Source organism: Podarcis filfolensis (genome assembly GCF_964270895.1).
Source record: "Podarcis filfolensis genome assembly, chromosome: 4".
Taxonomy (NCBI): Eukaryota; Metazoa; Chordata; class Lepidosauria; order Squamata; family Lacertidae; genus Podarcis; species Podarcis filfolensis.
This window is the reverse complement of record NC_139607.1, coordinates 70,845,059-70,864,189: the sequence shown is the minus strand read 5'-3', so window position 1 is coordinate 70,864,189 and position 19,131 is coordinate 70,845,059. Positions and strand designations below refer to the sequence as shown.

Sequence of the window (19,131 nt, the reverse complement as noted above, 5' to 3'; positions counted from 1 at the left end):
TCACCTTGCCAACAAAGATCCGTATAGTTAAAGCTATGGTTTTCCCAGTAGTGATGTATGGAAGTGAGAGCTGGACCATAAAGAATGGTCTGATCGCCGAAGAATTGATGCTTTTGAATAATGGTGCTGGAGGAGACTCTTGAGAGTCCCATGGACTGCAAGAAGATCAAACCTATCCATTCTTAAGGAAATCAGCCCTGAGTGCTTACTGGAAGGACACATCCTGAAGCTGAGGCTCCAAAAGTCTGAGATTGATACATCCCCTTTCTCCATCTGGGCAACCATTATCACAGTTGAATGATGCATTCCAGCCAGCCAAAAGCATTCAAGTAGGGCATAGAGCAAGGCCACTTGGAAGTGTGGCCTGAGGAGAATCTGAAGAGCTGACCAGAGAGGCCTGGAGGCATTCAGCCTCTGGGCCTGAAGTTCTCTAGCCCATAGGGCAAGACAATGACAAGCATAAGCAAATTTTAGTTTGCAAATGTTTGTCCTAAACAAGCTTTTAGGAAGCCAGGCTTGGCTGTGGATCCATGTCAAAGTGTCCAAAAAGTCAAGACACAAACCCTTTAGAACATACCCTCTTTGGTAGGTAGTTGATCCGACTGAACATGTGGCCCTGTTTTTCCATCTAAATACGAGTCCACAAATTGACAGTGATCTTCTCCATGCCCCCTCTGATCTCCTATGTCGTAAAATTTACCTGAAAACATGAAGATTGCCTTTAAAAATGAGTGAAATTCAAATGCCATTAAATAAAGATTAGAGGAGTGTTTATGACCGTCCTAAAGAATTTGACAAGAGGTGCATAAAACTGACCAGTACCTGGCCAGTAGACCATGCCTACAGCCCTATAAATGTTTGGCCAAATCCAATTTGCTGCTCCCCACCCCAAAAAAGCTAACTGACCCAATTGCAACTTATTTTACATAGCTTTGCACATGCCATCTGTGTGTGCTGGTCCTCATTTAGCTGGTCGTACATCTGTGGAAACCTTCTTCCATGGGTATATGGCCCACTACCTGGACCATTTTGCCATCTCAAGAATGTACCCTGTCAGTGACAATCTCTGCTAAACTGGCAGCAGCCTTTTCAGGTGACTACATATCCCACAACCCTTTAAAGTTGAAGGCAGGAATCTTTGTTCCACTTTACCATCAGTGAAACACTGAATGAAGCAAGTGGGGATGATCTAGCCTATCATGCTGTACATCACGTTCAATCCTTAAAACAACACACTGATGCAGTTGGTGCTGGGATGGCTTCTGGATTTTTTGATAGCACAGAGATGACTCATTGCTAGCACTGACAGCCATAGTCGGTCACTGCCCAGCATTGCCACACAAAGCAGTTAAGGGAAGCTTTTTCTCCAGACGGCAGCATTGACAAAGTGCTCTGATGGCATGATGCCCCTGGTCAGCTCACAGCACCAACCATCCCATACAGCTGCCCTCAATTTCATACCTGTAAGTGAATCGCTGAGGTAAATTTTGTATCGGAGGGAGTTGCACAACTGTACACCAACAAACTTCTTGTACCAAGTCCTCTTGACGAACTGTTTCCCCTTGCATTCAGAATAGGAATCAGAATTGAATTTGATTTGAGTCCAGATGGCATCTTTTCCCACTGTAAGGAAACAACAAATAATCTATGTGCAAAAATATGTGCGTAGACATTGGAATCAGGTGAAAGGAAGAGACATATAGGAACATTTTTGTTTTATTTTTCCCCTGTCTTCCACTATAAAATGGCCTCAAGGCAGCTCACAATAACATAACATAACATAACATAACATAACAAAACAAAACAAAACAAAACAAAACAAAACAAAACAAAACAAAACAAAACAAAACAGTATAATAAACAAGAGTTGGAAGATAAACCAACAGAACTAGCAGATAAAAAGGAAAGTAGGTATAAATAGGAAATAAAAGGTTATGAAAAGGTCTCATATTTACACCCATTTCTGATCAGAACTCTGGCACAAAAGCGTAGTAACCAGTTAGACTAGAATAACAGCTCTAATTTGCTCAGCTGAATTTATGGGACACTGATTTGTACATTTCTTTGAACTTTAGGTTTCAACCAATAAAAAGGTTTAATACATTGTAGCAAAAGAAATACAGGATGTGTGAAAGGGTCTTTTCGGATGCAGCACTGAGATTGCAGAACTTAGTACCTAAGGAAGCCAGGCAGGTCCCTTCCCTATACCAATGTCTGGTAACTTCCCTACTGCATTTAAATTACTGTTTGTTCTGAGTTTTTCTAGTTCGTGTTTCTGCTATTGCTATAGCTGGCACTATTCACTTTATTGCTTTGATTATATTATATATTATAAATTGATGATCTAAGCTGCATTGGAGGCCCCTTTGGGGGCTGAAAAGTGGGGTAAAAATGGATTTTGTAACTAAAATAAATGCTGAGAAACACATTATTGCGGGGGATGAACCACAGAAAGGAAGACTACCTTTTACGCCATATTAAATATGAGTCTCCTAAGTGAATTAAGAAACTTACCACCACCCCCGACTGTATCAGATCCTTTCCTGCTAGTTAAAGACCTTATACAGAGCTTACAGTCCCCCACTATAAAGCTGATGGCAGCCAACATTTTTCAGAGAGCTGCAGAAGCTGATGGCACATTTTCTATAGCAGTGGCTGGACACTGCTGCATGCTCTGTTAAATCACTTATTAAGTGAGAAACAGCCTATTCATTTCAGAGAGCTGTCTTTTAATTTAATGACAGGCCTGAGAAAATATGAGCTGTGCCTGGCTCATTTCTGCCCCTTGGTTCTGAGCCAGTGGAGCGCCACCTCCAATTGATTGGGCAGGCCTCAGGTAAACATTTAGACTGGCAGGAACTCCTTGCAAACAGCGCAGGTCAAAAAACAAAAAAACCCCGTGAAATCATATGCAAAATGCCTTTCTCTTCCAAATCCACTCTGTCATACAGCAGTACATTATCTCACCTCAGAAAAATGCTCTCACCAGAGTATACTATAATGTATAAAGGACTTACTTGAAATTGGCTCAGTCACTCTTGGGTCCGCTAAGGAGAAAAAACAAGCGCTGGGTCAGACTGCAAAATAACTTCTAGCATTTCAGAAGTATGCTGGGGAAAAAGGTTTACTTCTTCAGTTGACATGAATTGCAATCTGTACAACTGCAACGTGGTTTGACATCAAGACAGAACACTTGTGAGCTTACGTTAAACTAATAAACTGCTCATGACTACTTTGAAATACCAAAGACTGTGCTTTTAAAAGTGCTGTCTATCTAATGTTTTGATCTATTTTAGGACCTTTTAAATGTGTCAGGGGGGTATAATTTTTGTTATTTTCTTATGTATTTTGTGTCTTTACATTGTAAACAACAACAAGGCCTTAAATTATAGCAATTTTGAGAGTAATTAATTAATGGCGTTTTAAACCAGGCAGAGAGTTGTATTTAAAAATAAAATAAAAATTAACATTTCCAGGTACCAGATTAAAATGTCATTCTTGAGGAAGTTTGTGTAAATGCACAATTCCCATACAGCTTTCACTTTATCTGCTGATTTTTCCTAAAGCAGGTAGATATTAAAACGTGTAAAGAGCTAGAGAGGCTTGTAGCTAATTGGTACACTTATTGAAACTCTTACCTGATTCAGTTTTAAATGGCTTTGATTCAGTGCTCGGTCCTTCACCAAGGGGGTTGCTAGGTATCACAACAAATTCATAACTAGGAAGAAAATGGGAGGGGAGATACACCCAGTTCTTTATTGCAAATATCAAGCATTGAATGGTAAGGTAATTGCATTGGTTTATCTAAAAGGACTGTTGTAAGTATTCCTGAGAATACATGAAATGTTTTGACCACTTAAGAAAGGTGCTAAGTAAATACTATTATTTTGCTACATAGCTATAATTTCAACATTGAAAATTGCACGAATGCTGCACATATATAATCACATGTACCAAATGCATACATGCATAGTTTGCCATATATACATGCTACTGGGACCACAATCAGTAAGGCAATCTAGAATCATAGAATTGTAGAGTTGGAAGGGACCCCAAGAGTCATCTAGTCCAACCCCCTGCAATGCAATCGTGCTGTATATGCGTACACAAACAGCACAAAACACACACATGCATTTGTTACTTTTTATTATTTGGAAACAGGATGAAAGCACATTTCTGTATCCTAGTGACTTGGATACTCATTTTGTATGAAGCCTCTCTGAATGTGTAAGCTTTCATGAAAACATTTAAGACATATGGGTTAGTGCATATGATCCTCTCTCTCCTCTTGAGGGGAATTCCTTACACAATGAACTCACCCTCAAAGCTTGTTCAAGTGGTTCTGTGACAGGCCTCAGGGCCACTTCAGGTGCTATAGTAGTTATCATGCACCTACTTCTATTTTGTAATGTAATTACATATTTTTTCACTACTAGAAAGCTGTGGAAACACAGGCATCAGGGACAATGACTGTGTAAAAGGTAGAAGTGTGCAGGTCCCAAATCAACATGTCAAAGATGCATAAAACAGCCACAATACAGTGCACTGTGTCCTCTACATGTTTACTATCTAGTGTTTTAATGCCAAGAAACAGCTTTTAGCTTCATTTCTTTTGTGTCATCTATGCAGCTCTTTGGGGACATGGGTTGTGCTGTGACCTAAACCACAGAGCCTAGGGCTTGCCGATCAGAAGGTCGGCGGTTCAAATCCCCACGATGGGGTGAGCTCCCATTGCTCAGTCCCTGCTCCTGCCAGCTTAGCAGTTCAAAAGCACATCAAAGTGCAAGTAGATAAATAGGTACCACTCTGGAGGGAAGGTAAACGGCGTTTCCGTGCACTGCTCTGGTTCGCCAGAAGCAGCTTAGTCATGCTGGCCACATGACCCGGAAGCTGTACGCCAGCTCCCTCGGCCAGTAAAGCGAGATGAGCGCTGCAACCCCACAGTCGTCCGCAACTGGACCTAACGCTCAGGGGTCCCTTTACCTTTATGCAGCTCCTGAGGCAAGCACTGTAGTTGTACATTGTCTGAAGTCCTAAGACAGATATGCAATCAGCACTCAAGTGCAAGCTAGCTTACAAGGCCATGGAACCCCTAAACAGTGTATGCCAAATAATTATTTGCCTTCAACTGTTGGAACAGGTTATGGACCGAAGAAGTCCACCACATCACATATAAGAAAAATGTTCTCGCACAGATTAAGTGAACATTATTTGTATTGCAGTAAAGACTTTTTCCATAGGAAATTGCTATCCCATATGGAATCTTGGCAAGCAGAAGGAATGGCACTATTTTCCAGATCTTGCAACAGTGCAGAAATGTATGTGCATAGAAAAGGAAAGGAAAGGGGAATAAAAAAACCCTCTCAATATGCAGTTTCCAGTTGAGCTGCTGGCTTAAAATCTCAAGCAGAAAAGGTACATCTACCATGAAATCTCTTTATTTAGATTTATTGGCATATTCAGAAAGCTACTAGAAAATCTTTCTAACCATTTTGCTGAGCATGTACACTATTTTAACTACTAGTATTTAGATCTAGAGAAAGTTTGAACTGTAGCCTTATCCCTTCTTTCTATTGTTTCTGCTCACAGTACTGTGTATTGAAAAAATATGTAGAATCATAGAATTATAGAGTTGGAAGAGGCACTGATGATCATCTAGTCCAACCCTCTGAAATACAGAGATCCTGCCCATGGCTGTCCCTGGGTGGGCTTGAACCACCAACCTTCAGGTTAATAGCCAGACACCCTGACCCATTGTGCCACTAGGGACAAAATGCTGCTGCAAAGTTTCTTGACGTTTAATGAAGTGTTGAGTGCATTTGAGTGTCCTTAAAACAAAAAAGATTCAAGGAAACAAGTGAGATAACATTTCCCTAAAACCCATGGGTGTTGGCTGGACTTAAGAAAGCAAGCACAGATTGTTGCAAACCTGGGGAAGTGACAAGATAGTGTTATTATTGTTCGTGCTCAGATTATATAGACAAATTGTGAATGGTTAAAGCATAAAGCTTTTAATCTATGGCCCAAAGCAAGAAACCTGTTTTCCGGTTCAGTGTCAAAGGCGTTCAGCTGAGTAGGCATTCAGTGAGACCTATTCCATTGATGTTCCCTTAATCTTTAGGCACACAGAACTGGCCATTTACCAGACAAGGGTAGCAGAGATGGATAATTTAATTGGATTGGAAGAGGGCAGGTGTCCTCTTGTATTGAACAACCTTGAAATAGTTTTCATATCTCAAGAGGGCACACATAAATTTCTTTAGAGACCCAATTCTAGCTAAGATATGAAATGGAGATGGCATATAGAGAGAGTCAAAACTATATACATCAACAATATGGGCAACCTGAGACTTTACTTTCAAAAACATAAGGAAAGCGATAATTGAAAGCTAGAAGAAGAAGAAGAAGAAGAGTTTGGATTTGATATCCCGCCTTTCACTCCCCTTCAGGAGTCTCAAAGCAGCTAACATTCTCCTTTCCCTTCCTCCCCTACAACAAACACTCTGTGAGGTGAGTGGGGCTGAGAGACTTCAGAGAAGTGTGACTGGCCCAAGGTCACCCAGCAGCTGCATGTGGAGGAGCGGAGACGCGAACCCGGTTCCCCAGATTACGAGTCTACCGCTCTTAACCACTATACCACACTGGCTCTCATACATACTCCGGAGAACTTTGCAGTAACAAGAATAAAAGTTAAGCATGAGCCCCATAATCTGAGTAAACTCAAATGTGAAAAGGGCAAGAAACTGTGGATTTCAGAATATGAAAAGGCATCTTTCTGAAGAATACATTGTGTCAGGAAGACAACCATGGAATAACAACCAGCAATGGCTAGTATGATGGGACAGAGGGCAATAAATGGCTCTTACAGTGATCATGAAGACCTCTTGAACATATTGGTGGTGGAGTCTGGGTCAGCGCTATGAAAGCATATAGTTGCTAACTGGAAAGGCATCCCCATTGTAGACATCACCTCTGACATCATCAGATCACACTGGGTGCTGCTGACTAGATACTAGCAGCTGTTTGCATGATGTTGATCCAGCCCTCTTGCCTCCACAGCTGCTTTGGGATGCTAGTAGGTAAAAGCATGGACCCCTCCTTTACCTGGACTGTTTGCTCAGTGATGCTTGTGGCTGATTCAGTGCCACCTGCCACTTCTCTCAGTACATAATCACCTCACACAGGAAAGTGTATGTTTGACAACTCTACTAAAAATAATGGGGTGGCATAGGCAGTATGGATAAATCTCAGCCAATGGCTCCAGCTGGATAGCTGCTAAGCCTGTGAATCCACGGTAACATAATATGTCAACAAGGACTTTTTTCTATTTCATCCGGAGGAGAGTCTGCATGCTAGTTAAGCCAACATTATCCAAGCTGGATTTAACAGCATAGGTTCCATTCCAACACAGACCCAAACATGCTAAAGTCTGTGTTGGATTGTAGCCAAAGTATACAACTAGTCACGGCTTGCTATGGGTGCATAGTATTCAATGGTGGTCCAACTATTATTGTAAGTTGATCAACCATAACTTATTCTATGCAGAGTTTTTATTTATTGTGAGTGATTTGCTTTAAACTCCTCACATGAAAGCAACTGTTGAAAGATCAAGACATTTGAGTAGGAAGATTCATAATACACAAATGTTGTTTTGCTTAACAATCCAGCCAAATGTTATTCGCTCCAACAACATTTAATAATTTGAAGAATGCTGAGTGAACCAAATTATGGGGTAAGATGCTTTGTATTTTCCTAGCTGCTTGCATTTTGTCAAGTCTAAAGATGTTATTTTTCCCCACTCTGAAATGCTGCACACATTATTTTTGATAGCTCGCCAGGTTCAAAAGCCAAAACACTCCTCACCTATGGAAAACAAAATCAAAATAACCAATGAAAAGGACCGATTATCAGACATGAGTTACTATGAGAGAATGGAACACCTGCATCGGGTCTGCAAAAAGCACATGGAATTTTCCAGCAATCCAGCTGTCCAACAAAATCAAAAGGCAAGAAAGTGTCAGCAAGTTTAAAAACTGTAACTGTGTTAAACAGGTAATGGACAGTATGAATATCCCTTAAAGCAACATTGTGGGGCAGAAGAATGAGTTCATGATGTCATGTCTCTACCCTTCTAGTTCCTACAAAGTTATGTTTTTAGCAGGGCGATCCTGTGTTTGGTTACTTGGAAGGAAGCCTCATTGTGGTAATTTTGTACAGTGTGCATAGGACTGCAATAAAGAGATATGCAGGAAGCTTACAAGCAACCACTAGCCCTGTCACAACAGCCATCCAAGTTATTCCATTTAGTCTTTCTAGTGGATTTAGCCTTTATTTGCAGCATTCACAATTCCGGCTACAGCGCAAATTCTTAGATATGTTTAGGGCAATAATTTCTTGCCCATAAGGAACAAACAAGGCCTGGGACGCTGTTCCTGATATCTTCCTGACACGAAAAGATGGATCTATGTAGATAACCTTCACTTGCAGCTAGAGATGCCCTTAGATGAGGGGGCAAGTAGGGATAAGCAAATCTGTGAATTTCAGTTTCCTTCAGATTCTCATTTTCCCAGTCTTGTTTCACATTTCCACATCGGTTTGCAAATCTTCTTTTTCAAAAGGTGTTGTGAAAATTCAGCAGCATTTTAGTGCAAATTTATTTCAATATACATATTTTTATGTGCAATTTTGCTTAAGCAATTTCCCTATATTATAATGCCTTTTTAATGCTGTTTTCATTGATGTATACTATTTTGTGCACGCTTTATTCAAATATATGCATTTTGTACACATTCCTGGGCAAAATTTTGAGCATTGAAAATTTTGAAGGATGGCTGTGTTTCAGGTTGTGTATTGTTTCAGAAAGTGTGAATGAGGTAGGTTTGCCTTTAAGCATGAACTGAATCAAATTTCTCCCCATCCTTAGGTGTGACTATAGTAGCACCTCTCTAATGCATAAATCATATATACAAACATGCACACTTGTCAGCTTGCTTGTACAACTGGCTGTTTGCATCTTATGAAATATAATGTTGAAATGCTAGACATAACTATAAAACACATTCTCTCTCCCCTCCCCTCCCTCTGAGAGTAATTCAGGAAGGGGAGTTACTGCAGAAGTCCAGAGTGGGACTTGGGGAGAGCATACCTTCAAAGAAGCAACTCCCGGGTGCTTAGAACCCCTTCATATATCACATTGTAGTATTTTCTAATTGTATTACCTCGTGTTAGGTTTCAGGTTTTCTACAGTAGAATGAGTTTGATTTGTCGTTATAATAGTCTTGTCCTTTCCTGCAGGGCTTCCATTTTCCGTCGATACAACTTTATATTCTGAAATGATGAAGAAGATTTGTGTTCTGTTATCCTGTCAGTTTCATTTGTTTCTTTTAATCTCCTGGAGTGAATCAGAAACAGTAATAGAACAAAGCAAACAACATTCTGAATGTCAAACTGCCAGCCCAGAACAGGGAGATAAAACTCAGTGACTTGACCTTTGGGAGAAAGAGAGATGTGCGTTATCTGGTGTGACACATTCCCTCAAGCAAGAACTACAAATCCCAGAGTTCCTGCTGACACTTCCTATGCACAAGGAGAAGAACGTAAGCAGGGTTGGAATTCAAGTGGTGTCAGAACCATAATCTGAGACTAAGATTATGAGACTACAAATTATCCCCAAAACCGAACAATCCTGACATTATATGCAAGGGATGGAAAGCACAATCTAAAGGGCATTAGTTAGCGTACCAGCCAGATGAGCAGGATAATAATAAAGGGACTGGATGGCGCTGTGGTCTAAACCACTGAGCCTCTTGGGCTCACTGATTGAAAGGTCAGGGTGAGAAATAATAAGAGTAGTAGTAGTAGTAGTAGTAGTAGTAGTAATAATAATAATAATAATAATAATAATAATAATAATAATAAATTAAAAAACCATGTCATTCAGGAGCCTAAGTAACACCTCTAGTTTTTAGAACCAGGCAAGAATAGCTGTGGGGGAAAGTGCAGGCTCATAAAGAAAGACTATCAATATTGTTCAGGCTCTGAACTTTAAGAGAACCAAAGTCTAACCTGTAACAGTTTCATTTGGTGGTTTTTCCCAATCCAGTACGACAAAGGTTGGGCAGCCTTCGACAGTTACCACAGTGAGGTTGGTAGGAGGCTTTCGTGGAGGGCTAGTAGCTACCTCTGTGCTATCCCCCTCTTCCGTTGGAAAGTATTGGAGTGTGTCTGTGATGGAGCATGGCACATCTTCTGGTTTCTTTATATACAACACACCTTCACCTAGAAAAATAGCATCTGTGTTAAGGGGCTTAAAAAAAAATATCCAAGTAGCAAATGTGGTGGTAAAATTGTCAGAACTGCACTATTTCAGGCGGTAGGGCCCACAGTTGAATGCTTCTCCATAAAAAAAACCTGAAAGTAAGTTAGCGTGTAAGATATCTCTCCTGATATCGATTTTCAAGGTTCTTGGTTTTTTTAAAAATGTAGTCATGTAAGTGATGATCAGCTGCATGAAAAGTTAAGTAGAAGCCTGAGACCCTTGAAAGTTACTTACATGTATGACAGTATCAGGTGTGAAAGCTAGCTTAACAAATCCAGGCTAAACTCTAAGACAGGTAGGACTGGGAGCATATGGCTTTCCTAAGGCCACTTAGGAAATTCATGGAAAAGCAAGGCTTAAATTGGAGACTTTCTGGTTCATATTCATTCTGGTACCTACTTCAACACAATATAAACTCATAAGCTAAAGATATGTTAAATGATAAAGATGATCAAGGGTCAGGAAACCAAGCCTTATGAGGAACAGTTGAGGGAGCTGGCTATGTTTAGTCTGGAGAAGAGACTACTGAGAGACAATATGATAGCCATCTTCAAATATCTGAAGGGCTGCCACATGGAAGATGACTACTGCAATTGACACAAGGTAATATCACCAAGGCAACTTTCTGTAAACAAACAATAAATATCCTCTTTCCAAAATAGATTTTATTTTGAACAATTGCAAACGCAGTAATAAAGAGTCCACTTGCGATATACCAGTGGTTCAGTGCTCGGAAGTTGTTCTGGTAGTCTGACAGTTCATCACTAAAGAGCTTAGTCACTGAGCTTTGTATTAAATAATATACAAGAGAAGACAGTATGTAAATGACTTAAAGCAGGGGTATATCTGTCCCCATCTGCATGTTTCTATCAGCAGGAGCATAGAAAAAGGACGATGCTCTTCAGGTTTAATAAAGGGAAGCTCCGTGGATGCGCAGAACTGAAGTGCAGAGAAACTTCTTCCCTGTGCGTCAGCTCTGCAAGCTGCCCTGTCCCTTCTTCTTGCGTGCGCAAGTCAGAGAGGCAGGGCAGCTTGCAGAGCTGAGGCACAGGAAGGTTTCTTTCTGTGCCAAAGCTGTTAGCTTGGGAGGCTGAAGAGCCTTGTAAAGCCCCGCTGTGCCTCTGGCTCATGAGAAGACCCTCTCCAGAGCCCACAGAGGATGTCCTCTTTGCTCTGGGGAGAGTCTTCTCATGAGCCAGAGACGTGGTGTGGCAAGAGGTACCGGAACTGAGTTCTGGCACATTCTGACTGAAAAAAAGCCATGCCTGCAACCATGCATTGGTTGCAAATCTTAGATGATCATCCATCCCATAGGACAAGGCTTCGTTAGAGTAAATCCCCTGGTGTGGGCTGCAATGCTATCTTTTGATATTGGGATGTCCCCCTGGCTTTCAGTACTGCTATGGGCAGCTGCAAACCTGCCTTTCCTAGCTTTTGCACATATGGGCTGGATAAATTACCGTATTTTTCGCTCTATAGGGCGCATCGGACCATAGGGCACACCTATTTTTTTGCGGGGGGAAATAAAGGAAAAAAAATGTATTCCCCCCCCAGCCCCAAAGAGCAAAGAAGCCATGACAGTGAGCGGGATGGATCCCGCTCGCTGTCTTGGCTTTGTGTTTAGCCTCGGGGCTGGGGGTCCGGGAGTGAAGGCGAGGTTGCGCTCAACCTCGCCATTGCTCCCGGAGCTTGCGGGTAAATAATCTATGGGCTGTGAAAGTGTTCTGGACAGGACTGTTATTACGTGGCTATTTTATTATTAGGCTTTTCACTATGTTTTATCATTAATGTTCTGCAATGTGTTTTAATGTTGTATACTGCCCTGGGATCTTTTGAGAAAGGGCAGTATACAAATTGAATAAGTCATCATCAAAAAGCTGCACACTGAACATCAGGAGCTGCAGGGATTAAGTTCGTGAGAGCGAGAATAATTAAAAGAGCTTTTAATTTGGGAACTTGGATGATGAGCAAAAATAATTAATATGGTTAAATATCATTTTCACAATCTGACATTACTGCAGCTATTTTAGACATACCTGTGAACCTTCGTTTGCCAGAAGCATCAGTATCTGATGTAGGCTGTGAATTGAACAAAGTTCTATTACCTAAGGAGAGGAAAACCACAACACAATTTTAATAAAAGCACTCCTTTGTAATGTTGAAATGGCACTTCATATTTCTTCTCTCATTTTAACCTTCAATCCACTCCTTAGTGCATGTTTGGAATCATGTTCACTTTCTATTAGGAGTGAGCTGAATTTGGCTGTGATGGAAAATAAAAGCCTCTTTGCACTGCCAAAACAAAGATAATCATAAAATAAATGGCTGAGCTCATTATTGCTGTTGGAGTCACTTCATGCATAATATACAAAACCCTCTCTGAATTTCTAAAAAAGATTCTTTTATGTTTTGCTGATGCTCCAGTCCTTAGGGAGGCACATGGGTCTTGTACTTAGCAACACTTAAAAAGGTGGAAGGGAAACCTGAGCCAATTCCCCTTTCCATAGCATGCCAATGTTCTTTAATGCCCTGGAAGTTGAGTTGACCTCTGGGGCACTGCGGAGGAAAAGCATAGTTGCCACCAGGAACATATAAGGTTTCTTTTTTGCTTTGCTTTGTTTTAATGATGCAGGAGTGCAGATATCCACTGTTTCTTGTCATCCCATGAACCTTGGAGAACTCAGCCCATCAGACAACACTTTTCTGAGTGCCCCTTCAGTGCACAGACTACAGTTTACAGCTATAATATTTCCAAAGAACTAAGCATAAACTAGCATACACTGTTGTGTCTACAGTACTGAGGTTTCCTCCATCTTACCTGCTCATTCTGCACTCTTTCAACCATGTAGTAACTCTTGCTATCTGCAGTATTACTATGTGGGATTTGATAGGTTGGTGCAAGATGTGTGAGCTATAACTCCAATGTGTATATCATGCTCTCTGACATTTCTCCGATGAAAATAGGGACGTCCCATTCCATAAAGATAATTTTATTATTTATACCCCACACATCTGACTGGGTTGCCCCAGCAACTCTGGGCAGCTTCCAACATATATATAAACATGATAAAACATTACACATTAAATAACCTTCCCTGTACAGGATTGCCTTCAGACAGCTTGGGAGTCAGATAAATCAAGGATGTCCCTGGAAAACAGGGACACTTGGAGGGTCTGATATATATTTGGAACGAAGTGACATTACTTGTACTGCTAAAACTGCTGTTGGTGCTGCTGGAATATTAACCTATGATTTACGCTGCTAATTTGACATAATAAAATAGCCAGAGAAAACTGCCTCTCACCATATGAACCTACCCAGATCCTGTGATCACCAGGTGGGGCCTTTCTATGTGTGCCTCCTCCACAAAAGATCTGGAGGGTGGCGACACAAGAACAGGTCTTTTCTGAAGTGGCTGTTTGTGAATGCTCTCCCCAGGGAGGATCAGCTGGCACTTTCATTATACACCTTTAGGCACCAAGCAAAAACATTCTTCTTCAACCATCAGCCTTTGCCTGATTAACACCCTATACCTTTTTAAAAGAGTTTGTGGTTAGGGGAGGGGGTCATTGTTTTATTTTGTTCTTTTTATTATGTATTTTGTACACAAGATTTTATATATCTTGTATTTTTATGTTGTGATTACCCTGTGATCTACAGATGACGGGCTGTAAACAAATTTAATCCACAGCAACAACAACAATAACAACCTACAAATGTACACCTAAAATTCTTACTATAATCTGGAGATGATGATGCTGTAGGGGGTTTTTTATGTGAGCTTGTTTTCCCATGAGCTGCTGGCCCTGTAGGCTTTGCTGTGGAAGATGAAGAGGCTCGTGGCATCAAGACATTTCCTATTGGAAAATAGAAACAAATCTGAATGTCCACTTAGAATTAATGTAGCATTGATTCTAAATAAAGCATTTCACAGCCCATTGAAGAAATTCAACTTTTTAAGTAATCTTCTTGCTTGATTCTAGAGAGGTACAAGCAGATACGAATTCTTATGTCAGCTTCAAGTGATAAAATGATTTAGATATAAATTTACATTTTTATATTGCATATCTATGCAACTTTCTGTGGTTTTTTTCTTGGTTCATTTGTGCCATACTCTAGGTGTTGAAAGGGATAAATGGATAAACAATGGTAGACTGGATCAGGCTCAGCTAAGAGAGAGAAAAAGAGAGATCCAGACATGTATTAAAGTATATTCAAAGCACATTTCACCCCCAAAGAATCCTGGGAACTGTAGTTTATTAAGGGTGCTAGAAATGGTAGCTTTGGGAGGGTGAAGCTCCAGTTTCCAGAACTTTGGGAAGGAAGACATGTGCTTAAATTATGAATCGAATAGGCTTTAAGTATATAGTGTGGGTTTGCCCACAGGCATAAATTGACATAAACACAGGCATAAATGCTGTCTATTCATGCTTAATAGCTTTCAGTGGAATTTTCATATTTAATGTGCATCTCAATCCACATTCTGGGAGATTGAGGAAAACAATTAAAATATCTTTTGTAAATCCCTAACTGGCTTCCTTTCTTCTCTTCAATCCAGACAAACTCCTTCCCTGACCATTCCTGCTATGTCTGTTCTCTTCCATTCCAATGTATCTCTGCCCATGGTCTTTTGCTTGGCTTCCTCTATGGACAAAAGCCTTTCTCAGCTGCTGTCCCTCCTGCCTTGAATTGCCTTCCAGAACACCTGTGTGATGCCACCTCTCTAACATTCTTTGAATTTCCTCTCAGGACCCATCTTTTCCATGAAGCTTTTGAAACAATGCCCTCATCGGACTTCCGGGTTAGCGCGAACGGCTAATGGCGGATTCCCTCCGAGCTCCGGAGGGAATCGGCTCTTCAGGAGCGGGGTCTTGCCGCTGCGGCGACGCGGGGACCCTTAGAAATCACAGGCGGGGAAGCCTGTGAACTTGGTGACTCGGCGGGCACCATTTGCGTCCCCCCCGACCCGTGAAGAAGCCTTTTTAAAGGCTTTGGAACGGGGGACGGGGTGAGTGGCGCGGTGCTGAGAGTCGACTGCTTCTCCTGGGGAGTGAAGCCGCGAGCCATGGTCGGAGGGCGCTGACTTTTTCCTGTGAACAATCAGACCCTAAAAGTAACAACCCGTGAGTAGTACGGAAATTGGACTTTTTAAGGAAATTTCTTTGGAATTTGGCACGATCGGGGAAGGTGCAAACAGGAAGTCCGCCTCCCCGCCTTGTAAAAGATCTAAAGCAAGGACTAGTTAACTAAAGTCGAGAGAATTGTCTTTTCGATAAAAGATATCAATTTCACGATTTGGCGATACAATAAGTAATTGTGCTGGAGGATAAGAGTTAATTTTGAGAATTGAAGTTCCACCCCCCCCCCCGGACCAGGGAGTGATTCGCGAGAGAGCCTGCTGAGGAGACATAGAGAAGTTTGACAGCTGTTAAATCTAGCTGTCAAAAAGGAAAAAGAGAACTTTGTTTCTGCTGTTTCTGCTGGATACAGTTGCTGCAATCTGGTTATATTTTGTTGAAAATAAGTAAGAACTGATACAAATTAACCTGACTTTTGGATTTTGACTGGAAAGAATACTAAGTTACTGAATCCCTCTAGAGGAGGATTTGGGACATTGCGGGAATGGCTGGAAAAGGGAAAATTCAGGCTGGGCTGGACAGAATATTTGTTCTCCTGGGAAAGTTACAAGGTCAAATTGAGGTTTTGTCTACAAATGTAACAACCTTGAATTTAAAAGCAAATAACATTACGGAACTTGATAAGGACTTGACTCAGGAAGCCCATGCAGCTGGACAAAAAGAGGACTTTGAGAATCTTGAAAGTGTGGAGAAAGAGATATATGTTGTTCCTGAGGAGAAGGAAGGAGGAGCTGTAACTTTGCAAATGACAAAAGAGAGCCAGAGGCCTGACATCATGCTCAAAAAGGGAAACAAAAAATCAAACCAAAGGCCTGACAGGATGATTACAAAGGAAAATAAGTACTGGATGATGAAATTCTGGTTTAAATTGGTGAAGGAAGAATGGAGAGATTCCTTTGTGTGGAGACCGGAAGATCTATGGATTACAAATCTGATTAAAGTGGAAGCTGGAGTCTTGGTGACAATTGGACTTTTGGACCTTGTTTTTAAGTATGGAGGCCTGGCTGGAAGAAATTTGGATCTTATTGAGACAGAGCTCCTCCGAAATTTGGAGTTTAATATTAAGGACTATCAAAAAAACCGGCAGAGAGGGACTGAGAGAGAATTAAGAGCCTCGGACATGAGATCTCCAGGCTGATAGAAGATTAAGACTGGACATTTGTTGGGGATCGAAACCGGGAAAGGGGGTGGTGGGGTTTGAGAATCCAAAGGGTGTATAACTATGATCTGTCTTATTTTTTTTTGTTTGGTTAACAATATGAAAATTGGGAAATTCGTGGAATGGAATTAGGGTCGACTTTAGGAAAAAGATTTGTGTATTGAGGTACAAATATTGATGTTTATAAGTTAAAATAAGTTAAAGAAAAATGAATTAAATATAAAAAGGTTAAAAATTGGGGATAGGAACTTGTTGAACAAACAACTTGAATTGGAATGCAAGAAGGGGAGGTGTGGGGAAGTCTGGGAAATATGGTAATGAAAATATGAAATTAAAAATTTTAAATTTTTCCTTTTTATTTTTTTTTTTTTGCATTTTTTGTTCTTTTTAATTTTTTTGTATTGAATTTGAAAAATCCTAATAAATATTTCATTAAAAAAAATGAAACAATGCCCTCATCTCCATAGCCTACTGCAACTAAAATTAAATTAAACTTAAGTAGAGGTTACTGAAATATATGCACTCTTCCCTCACTGAGGCTTGCCTTTATTTATTTTCCCACTTCTGTGCTGAATTATCAATGGAATAAGATTAGTTATGATGAGAAATCTAATTTCTTCCTCCCATTAAAAATGGGAGACAATTACAAACTGTCATTCCTGTCCTGTAATTTGGTGAGCATTGAAGAAATGTTGGCAGAATTTATCCAAACTAGAGAGACTTAATTCTTTTAGCAAATTCAAAGAAGGTTGCTTGTTATTTGTTATTACAAGTACTTTCCTGTATACTCAAAAGAACCGAAGTTCTGCTTAAAAAACTGTTTGGCACTTTTCATTGTTGAGATGGATGTGGGGATATGTTAACAGTTATGCCCTGCCAGTAAACATTCAGAAGCTTGCAGCAAGTTTATTAACATGTCTGATTACTCCTTCCATTTTAAGTGATTAATGATATCATGTCACATAGGGCACAAACAAAGCACTTTTACATAATGCCGGCAAGAAAAATGAGATAGTTTGAAAGATAAAATTAAAGAAGTCTATAATTATAATTATTATTATTATTATTTAAAAACCCTCCTTACACAAAATTATGCTGAGTCTTGAAATACCCTATCTTAAAAAAGTATGAAATTCCCATATTAATAGGTTTTCTTTTTCTCCTCTAGAATTTACTATACAGGTAGCTTCCAGTTCATGTGTAAACTGTCTTCAGTTTTAGGAAAAAAGGAAATATAAAAAGGTATCAGCAGTTTAGTATCTTACATTCAGATGAAATTTAATGAGAATGTAAAAAACAACAACAACAACTGGGGACATGTTAAAACACCATTTTTGTGGAATGCCATTATCCAAGACCCCCTTCACATATGCTATAGTTGTGAAGACTCCATACAGATTCTCTACTGCACATGTGGTTAGTTCTCTGCAATGTTCATAGAAGAAACTAAGAAAGCCCTGGCGCATTTAGAACTCCATGCATACATCAGAACCACTAAATGCAGTCAATTTATCTTCATGTGAACACTGAACTATGTTCTATGGTAATATCCCAGGTGGTTTTGTGTGTGTGTGCAGGTGTGTGTATATCACAAACACATGGACAAGGTTGATCATGTAAATCTTCTGGCTTAATTGCTGCTGTACCTGGAAAGAACCCAGATCTTGTACTATAGTATGCAACGGAACATCAACCTAGAAAACCAGCTCCTTTCCTTTCTTGGGATAACTGGGGTTTATAATCAAGACTGGGACTTTTAATCATTCCCAGGATAGCTGTAAAAACATTATCATAGTTCAAAATGAATGCAAAAGAATCCTTCTTGTCTGGATACCTCTGACACAGTCTGTAATTGTAACTGATTCAACACTGAGAAAAACAGAGTTTGTTAGAAACAAATGACAAAAGCCTCATGAGATGTAAGCAAGTGCTTGAGCATATGAAAAAGAAGCAAGATTTCTGGATTATGCCCATGGTCAAAAACATTTATTTGCCCAGGTATTTATTTAGCTTGAATGAATTGTTGCTGTTGGATATGAGCCCAGCCCTTGCTGGACTTGCTAATTTGTTGTTTGTTTCAACAACATTTTTAGAAGGTTATATTAATTTATAATGTAGTTTTATGCATGGTTTTTAATATATTGCACCCTTCCTTGAAACTGAATTTAGTGAAGAGTGGTCTATAAGTGCCTTAAATAAAATAATGAATGAATGAATGTAGAACAACTGCCTCATGAGACAACATACCTGAACCTCCAGGTTTACCGGTCACCGTGTTTGGTGGCAAAGGTTTTCTTCGCATTGGTGTAGGCTTGGCAGGAGCTAAGGGAGGTCGCGGAGAGTCAGGTGGTGTAGCTACTGTATAACGTTACAAGACACCACTGTTAACGGAGGAACCGCACACCACGTAATCAGAAAGAGAAAAATGGCTAATAGCTACACTTCTCAAGCAAAATTTTAAGGCATGAGCTTCAGCGATAAGAACTGCAAAAGAACACAAAACACAAGACAGGGA

At 40.2% G+C, this 19,131-nt stretch overlaps 1 protein-coding gene across 50 annotated transcripts in view; it reads right to left on the bottom strand.

The window, feature by feature from the left end:
- ABI3BP (ABI family member 3 binding protein) overlaps positions 1-19,131 on the bottom strand; it is a 151,790-nt gene that overhangs the window by 2,142 nt on the left and 130,517 nt on the right. For 49 of the 50 annotated variants that reach the window (XM_083611402.1, XM_083611435.1, XM_083611407.1 and 46 more), the window contains 9 exons: positions 18,864-18,974; positions 14,057-14,176; positions 12,355-12,423; positions 10,066-10,278; positions 9,219-9,327; positions 3,639-3,718; positions 3,018-3,047; positions 1,462-1,623; positions 578-700 (listed from right to left, as the gene is read on the bottom strand). In XM_083611402.1, coding sequence (XP_083467528.1) covers positions 578-700; positions 1,462-1,623; positions 3,018-3,047; positions 3,639-3,718; positions 9,219-9,327; positions 10,066-10,278; positions 12,355-12,423; positions 14,057-14,176; positions 18,864-18,974 — 1,017 coding nt within the window. The remainder of the gene's footprint in view (positions 1-577; positions 701-1,461; positions 1,624-3,017; positions 3,048-3,638; positions 3,719-9,218; positions 9,328-10,065; positions 10,279-12,354; positions 12,424-14,056; positions 14,177-18,863; positions 18,975-19,131) is intronic. The other variant, XM_083611404.1, reaches the window with a different exon arrangement.